The sequence below is a fragment of the Vigna unguiculata genome, chromosome 10 (assembly GCF_004118075.2).
Source record: "Vigna unguiculata cultivar IT97K-499-35 chromosome 10, ASM411807v1, whole genome shotgun sequence".
NCBI classification, from domain to species: Eukaryota; Viridiplantae; Streptophyta; class Magnoliopsida; order Fabales; family Fabaceae; genus Vigna; species Vigna unguiculata.
The window spans coordinates 31,929,594-31,939,274 of NC_040288.1; the positions used below are offsets into that span (position 1 = coordinate 31,929,594).

Here is a 9,681-nt window from a genome sequence, read left to right on the forward strand (position 1 = left end):
TACCCTCCTGGACCTTGGAAACCTGACTCACCAAAAACTTGCCAAATTTTATAAAATTTATGGTCCTATAATGAGTCTCAAGCTTGGTAGCACTACCACCATAGTCATTTCTTCTCCACATGGTGCCAAAGAAGTAGTTCAAAAATATGATCAAATCTTTTTCGACAATCCCAGATACTGGTTTGTAAAAAAAGAGGGTACTAGATTTGATTGATATAGAATTGGTACACACTTCAGAAACAAGTGGCAAGAATAAGACTGTATGTATAATTTTTTGAATTTTTACTCCTATAAAAGTTTTTTGGATCACCAATGATTTGTAGTTCTTATCTATCACATACGTCACAAAAATTGACAAATAACAAGGTTAAGTACTTTTATTGGGTCACTGGTTTGCAATAAAAGAGGCCTACCAAGTCTCATATAGGAGTGATACACACTATAGAAATAAGTGGCGAGCAGCTTAAGGTTTTATGTACAATATTTTGAAACTTTACTCCAATGAAGGTTATCTGGACCACCAATGATTTGCAGTTAAAAAACATGCCTACTATGTCTAATACATAACTCCTAAATAATACACAAATAAGGGTGAGCAGCTCAAGACTTTCTATACAAGTACAAATATGTGAGTCATTCTATCATTATCCTTCCTATAAATATCAAATACAATTCATTACAACATAAATTTACATCTTTTTCAATGTGCATTGCTATGTTTGAATAAATAACAATGTACGTTACTAAATTAGAATAATTAAATCTAAGTCTTGAATCATTGATTCTCTACAGGTATTGTCTTCATCTAGTATCCAGTCACACACATATTTCTCCTCTAATGTGTTGTAGTAGTTCTCAATGACAAATCTAAACCAAAAATTTTCGGGAAGCTAAAATAATATACTCAAAATTTATATTTTTAATTATTGTCACTAATTCAATAAAAAAATACATAATTTAATATAGCTATAACTATAAAAAAATTGCACATATCTAAAGGATTGTCTATCTTTCAGATTCTTGAACTCATAAATAATTGAATCATAACTATTTTTCAACTATTTTTTTCAATTTAAATTACCATATTATATGCAAACTACTCATCTTCAATGTTCATATATTGAGAATGGATAAAAGACTCGTGGGATTGCACGAAGGGCGGGGGGCTATATTTTTGGGAGCGAACTCCAATTGAATATGAATTCATCTTCACCGGTAGTTTTATCACTTTTAAAAAATAAATTTAATTATTTTGTTCTTCTTCAATACACCTGTTTAAAAAAAGTTTAAGACTAAAATATAATTTATAATAATCTAATAAAAAATTTAGAGACACAATTACTATAAAAACTATGATAATCAAGTGACAATTAAAAACCAGCCACGAAAAACCACATCATAGATTACTTCTTCTATATTCATAAAAAAATGAATATACACAAGAGTCATGAGATAGTGTTGAATATTAAAATAACATTTCACCATCAAGTGTGACAAAGAGAGTTACATTTTTTTCTTCAAGGATAGAAGAGAAGAAATGAAAAATAATGGCAGAAATAATGAGTGTATTTAATTTTTTTTCTTCAACAACAAAAGAAAACATGTAAGCACATAAGCATAAGAGATGAGAGATGAGTACAACATTTGAAAAACTCAAAAGATAATGAAAAGAGAAAAAAAATTATTAAACTTTTTCTCTTTTTTATATTTGATTTTATGTTTTATTATTGATTTATATTAAGTGTTATACTTTATAAAAGAAATAAATAAAAAATATCTAATTTAATTTTCATTCATTTTCAATATATTATTACCTAATTTAAAATTGTACATATAATTTAAAAAATTTAAAAATACATCTAATTTAAAAATTTTCAAAATATATATAATTTAAAAAAAATCAAAAATGGACATTGACACAGAGCAAAACATAAACAAAGGAACGAACTCTGAAACAATTGAAGGAAGTAAACAATGGTACACCCAAACAACGGACCGAGAGCGACAATGACGATGACGATGGAGCACAACGAAACAAGGACCACAACGCAAGATAAATCTGAGGAAGCCAAACCCAAACAATAGAGCGAATTGAAATAAGCTTTGTATTTTGTATTTGATTCGTTGCACCACTCAAATTTTGGATTCCATGGATAAAACATGGCTTCATCACCACCTGAAAAAGAAAAATAGAAAATTGATTTTAAAAATGTCGCATGCACGTGCCAAAATAGATACTAAATTATTAGTTGATTTTTTTTTGTTCTATTAAAAGTTGTGAAAGAATTTAACTTAGTTATGTTCCTTGACAAGACGCTTATGGAACTCTAGATTATAAGATATTAGTATCACACGATATTTATCTTTTAACAAAGTTTTTCTAACAAATTTCTCGTAATGACAACGTGGCAATCTCATTGGATGAAAACTATGTTTAGTGTGGGTTAAAAGAAAGGTTTAGTATGACTTAAAAAGAAAACAACGTAAAGGTTTGGTGTGATTTGAAAAACAAAGTAAAATGAATTTTTTAACAACTAAATTTTGACAACTTTATGTTACAATCTGAGATGACATCTTTTAAGTAGATTCTCATTTTTTTGTTTATCCATGTCTCTGTATTCTAAAATCACTTAGAAGATAACACCTCAGGTTGTAAAAGAAAATTATCAAAATTTAGTTATCAAAATATTATTATCTTATAAATTTTTGAACAATTAAATTTTGATAATTTTTTTTTATAATTTAAGATGACATTTATAAAAGTGAATTTTTTTCATTTACTCATTTATCTATATTTCAAAATCATATAAAAAAGATATCGTATCATATTATAAAAAACAGTTCTCAAAATATGATTGTCTTGTGTCAGAAACATTTCGTTCTGGCCACACTTTGATGGTCCATACAAAATTTGTTCTATCGACAAGGACCATGTCACGTTCTCATTAATAGTATTCAGACTTTATTGTTCTCATTAATAATGTTTTTTCAGTCTTCCTTTTCAGCAAAACAATGGAGTACCTTCTTCCACTTGTTCTAATCACCATAGTGTGTGTAACCATTCATGTACTCATCTCAACCTTCAAACCAAAGAAACCCTCAAAATACCCTCCAGGGCCTCGCTCTCTTCCCATCATAGGAAACATCTTGGACCTTGGAAACCTTCCTCACCAAACACTTGCAAAACTTTCTAAAATTTATGGTCCTATAATGAGTCTGAAGCTTGGTAGCACTACCACCATATGCATTTCCTCTCCACATGTTGCCAAAGAAGTACTGCAAAAAAATGATCAAATCTTTGCCAACAGGACAATCCCAGATTCTGTTCGACTTTTTAATCATCACAAACTTTCAGTGGTGTGGTTGCCACCTTCAGCACTGTGGAGGACCCTTAGGAGAGTTTGTGCTACCAAAGTCTTCTCTTCTCAGCAGCTTGATTCCACACAAGTTTGTCGACAGAGGAAGGTGCAAGAATTGATGGATTATGTGAAGGAAAGATGTGAGAAAGGTGAAGCCTTTGATATTGGTGAGGCTTCCTTCACAACTGTGCTTAATTCCATATCAAACACTTTCTTCTCCATGGATTTTGCTCATTACGCTTCCGACAAATCTCAAGAGTTCAAGGACATCATTTGGGGTATGATGGAAGAAGCTGGAAGGCCTAATATTGTCGACTTTTTACCAATCTTTCGCATGCTTGACCCACAAGGTGCACGGAGAAGAATGAATGGTTACTTTGAAAAGTTATTTGCGTTTTTTGATGGGCTCATAGAAGAAAGATTGCGTTTAAGGGTATTAGAAAATGAAGGCAACGCATGCAAGGACGTGTTGGATTCTGTGTTGGAACTTATGCTTCAAGACAATTCACAAGTGACTCGCACTCTTGTTCTGCATTTGTTTCTGGTGAGTGTGTGTAAAATTTTAATGTCAAATTGTAAATCATTTTACTAATTGGTCACATGTCAGGATTTATTTGTGGCTGGAGTAGACACAACATCAAGCTCGATAGAATGGGCCATGGCTGAGTTGCTACGTAACCCAGAAAAGCTAGAAAAAGTGAGAGAAGAGCTTCAGCAAGTCCTTGTCAAAGGTGAGAAACTAGAAGAATCTCATATCTCAAAGCTTCCTTACCTACAAGCAGTGGTGAAGGAAACTTTCCGCTTGCATCCACCTGCCCCAATGTTAGTGCCACACAAGACAGAAGTTGATGTTGAACTATGTGACTTCATGGTACCTAAAAGTTCCCAAATTCTGGTTAATGTATGGGCCATGGGAAGAGATTCAAGTATTTGGACAAACCCAGATGAATTTAGACCTGAAAGATTCTTGGAAAGTGACCTTGATTTTAAGGGCCAAGATTTTGAGCTAATACCCTTTGGAGCAGGAAGAAGGATCTGTCCTGGATTGCCATTGGCTTCTAGAACTGTGCATATTGTATTGGCCTCTCTTCTGTGTAAGTATAATTGGAAGCTCAAAGATGGAGAGAAGCCACAAGACCTGGATATATCTGAGAAATATGGGATTACTTTGCATAAGGCACAACCTCTCCTAGTCATTCCAATCCAAGCATAACACCACGGAAGATTGTGTTTTATCATAACAAATCTGGTATAAATAAGCATCTGTTTTTGCATAGTTCTTTCTCATGAAACTTCTTTTCTGCCTAAACCTTTGGTAATTGAATTTGCATAGAATAGAAAAAAACATAAGTAAATTATTGAACTTGTATTGGTTTTATTATTTTAATATATTGATATAAAGAGGATTCATTATAGAAAAAAAAAACAAAAAGTCATTATTCCGTGTAAGAATGTGGATTACCAATGTGTTGTTCCACGTAGTAGGGGACGAAGTTAATCAAGCATGTGTTTTGGTTTAGATACTAAACGAGTTTTTGAACTTGCTTAACCTTAATGGGTTAAGAGGTATTCTGAGGAGGGGTAAAGTAAGAATGTGCAGCATTCAAAATGAATTGTTTAGGCTAATATTTGCATCGTTACAAATGCTTCAATTACATCATCTGCTTATGTCGTCGAGCACTTGCAGCTGGAGCCTGATGCTTCGAATTCCTCATAGGTTAAAAGTACACCATACCAGCCTACAACTTCAAACATACTTTTCTACCATTTTTTTTTCAGGTTATTTGCATTTCCAGTTATGGAGGGATACACCTAGGAGTGAAACATGAATCTCTCCAAATAAGCAAATTAACAAATAAGCTGTCATACTTTTCTTCACCCGGATGACAAATCATGAAAAGAACATTAAAAAGTTCAGGGGAATCTTCAAATTCAGTCTTCAAAAAGCAGTTTGTTAATCAAGTCATCAATGGTGATTTGAGGTATGTTAAGGACAAACCTCTTTTCTAACATGTGGTACTCAACAAAGTAGCATCCGAGAGTAATAAGAAAGCCTTTTTTCAAATTCAGATTTTCATTTCTGAGAAAAATCTTAAACAAACGGTGCCTAAAACAAGTGACCTAATGATAATGGAAAAGGCATCCCTCCCACAAGTACATAACAAAAGACTGCCTAGTAGCCTAGTGTCACCAATCCATTCCCTAATAATTAATAAATGCCATCAACAAACGACAATATTCAATCCCCAAAGCTGGGCAGCCAAAACACATAGATACTTTTCTTTTTGGTGCTATATTCCAGTATATAATTATAGCTTAAGAAAGAATGTTAAAGCTACAAAATTTATTCCGCATCACCAGATCTACGATACGGCATGTATCTGTGGTCCTTGGCAGCATTCCTTCTCCTCCTTTTCTCCACAAATGCTTCAAGTTTGCCAGATGACTAAAAATGATGTATGGACAGATTTAGCAGAAAAGACAGTAAACAAGTGGTATAATAGGGTGGGGGCAGGGGTAAACACAAAAAGATGTTCTAAGATATATACCTTGAGCTGATTATATTTCTCAATCAGCCTTTGTTTCCGTATTTCAGCTGCAAGGAATGGAAAAGGATGTCAGCATATATAGTGATGCTTCATCAATGCATTTAACATGTATTTATCTGTTTGTAAATGGAAGAGAGCATGGCAGCAAGGATTACATTTCTTCAGATAAAAGGGACGTTTCCCCTGCTTTGTTGCTTCTCTCTCTTTCTTTTTATGATTGGCCAATATTTCTGTATCAATATTCTTCGTTGAATCAGACTTCATTTGTTTATCCTGAAAAAACATGCAGATATGATGAGTAAATCAATAAATATCATACTTTTGGAGGTAGAAGACAAACTAGTAAAAGTGAAGTACGTACAATCCATGATATACGTTCTTCTATTTCACTTATGCGCTTCGGATCTTTATACTTTTTCAATTGCTTCTTCAGACCCTGGTACAGCAAGATGATGTAATCAGAGTTCATAGAGTAAGCCCTACAAAAAATTCTACACGTATAATCTGGAAGACTACCTGTCTTTCAGCAGGGAGATCGTTTTCATATAAGAAATTATACCTCTTCTTAAACCTGCAAGTCCAAGTACATATATTACAAGAGAAGTTCCAAGATTTAGTTGAAAGCATTGTTTAAAATTAAACTACTTGGTTATGCACTAAGATACTGATCAACATAAGGATCCTTCAACATAGTAGAGGCATAATATGTTTCAAGTAAGGATATCAGAAGCTTTTTATATCAAGAAAGATAATTATTTATGACAGTGAAAAGATTATTATCCACAACAAGGATTATTTCAAACTTGACTGTTTAAAATTTCCTCACATTAAGAAAGTCATTCATTTTAAATTTACATGTTTTTCTTCACTGCTTTAACCACTCTCAGTAAGTTGACTCCTATATAAGAACGGAACTAGCGTCTTCTTTAGATATTAAGTAGTGGCACTTGGCTAGAGATGCTCTAAAACAGCAAAGGCAACCAGAACTAACACAACTTAAAAATAGCACGAAATTTCTTGAAGTTTATAATGATAACTGCATTGCAACTAAACAAGTGTACATGATGACAACATTAAAAAGGCAAAGAAGAAGAGCAAAGAGCACATGTCCAGAGATGAACATACCCATCAGGGTCAAGTGTACCACAGAGAGATTCAAATCGTGGATCACGTACAACCTGACATTATTAACGGTGTAGAAACTCAGAATAATATACATGTATGTAAAATGATGAAAAAATCATTCATCATATCAGTTTTAAAATTTAACATAACTTCCACAACTCAACATCATAGTACCAGCACAAACATTTTAAAACTTCTAATAAACACTTACATAGCCAGAGGTATTGCAATAATTCACTTAACCCATCTCATATCCAAAGTCTACATACATGACACTCATAGTCTTCATAATATGTGAAAATGTGTGTGCATGTGAAAAACAAACAAGATATAGATTGCAATTGGTCTTCCTACTCTACATAAGCTTGCAAATGGCCCTATAGGGTAGTAGCCTAGTAGGTCTAAAATATTAAAATGCTATGGAAGCTTCTACAGGGCCTCATTAGACTTTGAGTTAAACCTCACGAAGAAAGACAGTAACATAAATTTAAAGAAAAAACTAATAGAAAGTTACACTCTTTACAAGGAACAAATAAATCTACCTTCTTTGGAGCTTGGATGACCTCTCTAAAAGCAGAAACTGGCTTCTTGCTACTGGCCTCCATCGGCCTAGTAAAACATTACAAGTTTCTTTGCATCAGGTTTCATGGACACCAGAAACAAAATTAAAAAGAAAAAAAAACTCAATTAAACAGTTAAAAATGCAATACCTATTCTTGTTGGCCCTTTTTAACTTTTTGTCATCTTTGGGTTTCTGAAAAAAAGCATGTGCCCCGTTCGAGCGTGCTTTCTGCAATTCCTCAAACGTTACATCTGCTAACTCCTTCTCTATCTCCTCCTCCTCCTGTAATCATCAAAATCAATCACACTTCGCACTCACTATAAACCTAGTTTTGAAGAAATCCCCAAAAAAAATAAATAAAAACACAACAAATTATAACTTCATGAAACCTTTTCAAGTTACTCACATCTTCTGAGGAACTGTCGGTAATAGAGTCTTCTCTCTCGAGTTTTTCATACTGCGTTTCCATGGATTCTGGGACTGTGGCTCCTTGCTTTTCCCTTTTGACAAGAAAATGAAATCGATTAGTCCCCAAGAAAAAAAGAAAATTATGAATTTTACGTGAAAAAACAAAATTGTTGAAGTTGAAAATGCATAAATTGATTGTGGGAGGAGTACCTGAATCAAGTATTTTAGGGCCAATGTCGAACAAGACGGTTAACGGGTTCAGAGAAGAAAATAAAAAGACTGGTATTTGGTGGCGGAAACGAAAGGCAAAATTAAGACACAGAATGAAAACGCACCGTTTGTGACCAGGAAAAGGAAAAGGGGAAGACAATTGCTTCTGCACCCCCACTCTTGCTACCTGCACCTCCTTGTTCTAACGGGATTACAATTTTGTTTCTGTTTCCCTATTGGTTTTATATTTCAATCACGAATTAAGAAACTCTGCGCAACATCTAAAAAATAATACTGTATAAAATTAAAAATACTCAATGTGACTGTCTTAATCTTTTATTTTGATAACAAATTAAAACTACTTTTACTATAACATTAACAAAATTAAAGTAAAGAGAATAGTTTGTATGATTCTCCTTTTAAGAAAGTTTTTATATTTTCAATATAAATTTGAATGGTATTCTTAAATTAATTTTAATTTGTAATATTATAAAAAAAATGTAGATACGTTCGATGTATTTCTATAATTAATTGAAATTTAAATTATTAACTATATTATACTATGAAATATTAGGAATTTAAAATATTTATATACAATTTTATTTTTTGTAACAGAATCTACTTATGTTATATATTGTTTATAACATTTGTTCAACAAACCTATAAATACAAGATATTATTTAACATAAAAGATATACACTCGGTTATTTTATTCATTATTATATTCATATATTTTATAATTGTCCTTAAATCTCTTTTTAACTTAGGGCATATAGACTTTTGCTTTGCAGTTGAATCTTTTATTTCTCTAAAGATTTCGAGTTATCGATAACTTAGTTATTGATAGAGAAGCCCTTCATGTAAATTGGATAAGAATACTAACCAAAATAAGCAATTATACGTATAACGGTTAAATATGATTGTAATTTTTAAATATGAATGCATTCAAATCTATAATATATAAAGAGGATTTTTGATTTTGTATTTATATTTTAAAATATCAATTTTATCTTTTAAATATAATAATTTTTAAATTTTTAAAAATTGATTGTTATTTTTACAAGTTTCTTATAAAATCGATTATTTATATTTTTTTTTCTTTATTTATTATTTTATCTGTTATGATATATTTTTTTTTATTTTTAATAAATATAATTTTAGTTTATATATTAACTTTTAAATAAAAATACTAACCAAAATAAACAATCATATCTATTAATTTTTTTTACAGGATAGGATATAATATGACATGTGATTGAAATTTGTAAACAACTTAAAGTTCAATGTAAAATATTGTTTTTACGTGTAAAATAAATTTAAGATATTTATTATTTTCTAAGTTTGACAATCAAACTATATTAAAAATTTGAAATAATACATTCAAATTTCCGTCAAAGTAATTTATCATTTTATGACCACTTTTATTTTTTAAGTTTGACCACTTTTTTTAAAAAAATTAATGACATAT

At 31.4% G+C, this 9,681-nt stretch overlaps 2 protein-coding genes across 3 annotated transcripts; one reads left to right on the forward strand and one right to left on the reverse strand.

The window, feature by feature from the left end:
• Window positions 1–3,012: 3,012 nt before the first annotated feature.
• LOC114166695 (geraniol 8-hydroxylase-like) lies at window positions 3,013–6,067 on the forward strand. 2 transcript variants are annotated; one of them, XM_028051466.1, is made up of 3 exons: window positions 3,013–3,903; window positions 3,967–4,608; window positions 5,956–6,067. In XM_028051466.1, the coding sequence occupies exons 1-2, from the start codon at window positions 3,013–3,015 to the stop codon at window positions 4,570–4,572; spliced, it is 1,497 nt and encodes a 498-aa protein (XP_027907267.1). In that variant the 3' UTR covers window positions 4,573–4,608; window positions 5,956–6,067. The 2 variants fall into 2 exon arrangements, with proteins under 2 accessions (XP_027907267.1, XP_027907266.1); XM_028051465.1 differs by lacking the exon at window positions 5,956–6,067 and having other exon boundaries at window positions 3,967–4,646.
• On the reverse strand, window positions 5,415–8,354 carry LOC114166696 (ribosomal RNA processing protein 36 homolog). Its single transcript, XM_028051467.1, has 10 exons — window positions 8,214–8,354; window positions 8,002–8,095; window positions 7,744–7,877; window positions 7,576–7,642; window positions 7,034–7,086; window positions 6,425–6,479; window positions 6,270–6,344; window positions 6,064–6,181; window positions 5,909–5,955; window positions 5,415–5,805 (listed from the first exon to the last, which is right to left on the reverse strand). Exons 2-10 carry the CDS (start codon window positions 8,062–8,064, stop codon window positions 5,704–5,706), a joined length of 714 nt encoding a protein of 237 aa, XP_027907268.1. The 5' UTR covers window positions 8,065–8,095; window positions 8,214–8,354; the 3' UTR covers window positions 5,415–5,703.
• Between the last annotated feature and the right edge of the window lie 1,327 nt (window positions 8,355–9,681).

Bases quoted from the DNA above. Each gene is read 5' to 3' on its own strand.
- LOC114166695 (XM_028051466.1), top strand. From the start codon at position 3,013: ATGGAGTACCTTCTTCCACTTGTTCTAATCACCATAGTGTGTGTAACC. The intron at 3,904-3,966 runs GTGAGTGTGTGT...GTCACATGTCAG, and splicing joins TTGTTCTGCATTTGTTTCTG to GATTTATTTGTGGCTGGAGT.
- LOC114166696 (XM_028051467.1), bottom strand. From the start codon at position 8,064: ATGGAAACGCAGTATGAAAAACTCGAGAGAGAAGACTCTATTACCGAC. The intron at 6,480-7,033 runs GTATGTTCATCT...TTGGACTTGCAG, and splicing joins GGTACACTTGACCCTGATGG to GTTTAAGAAGAGGTATAATT. The intron at 5,806-5,908 runs GTATATATCTTA...CATCATTTTTAG, and splicing joins AGAAATATAATCAGCTCAAG to TCATCTGGCAAACTTGAAGC.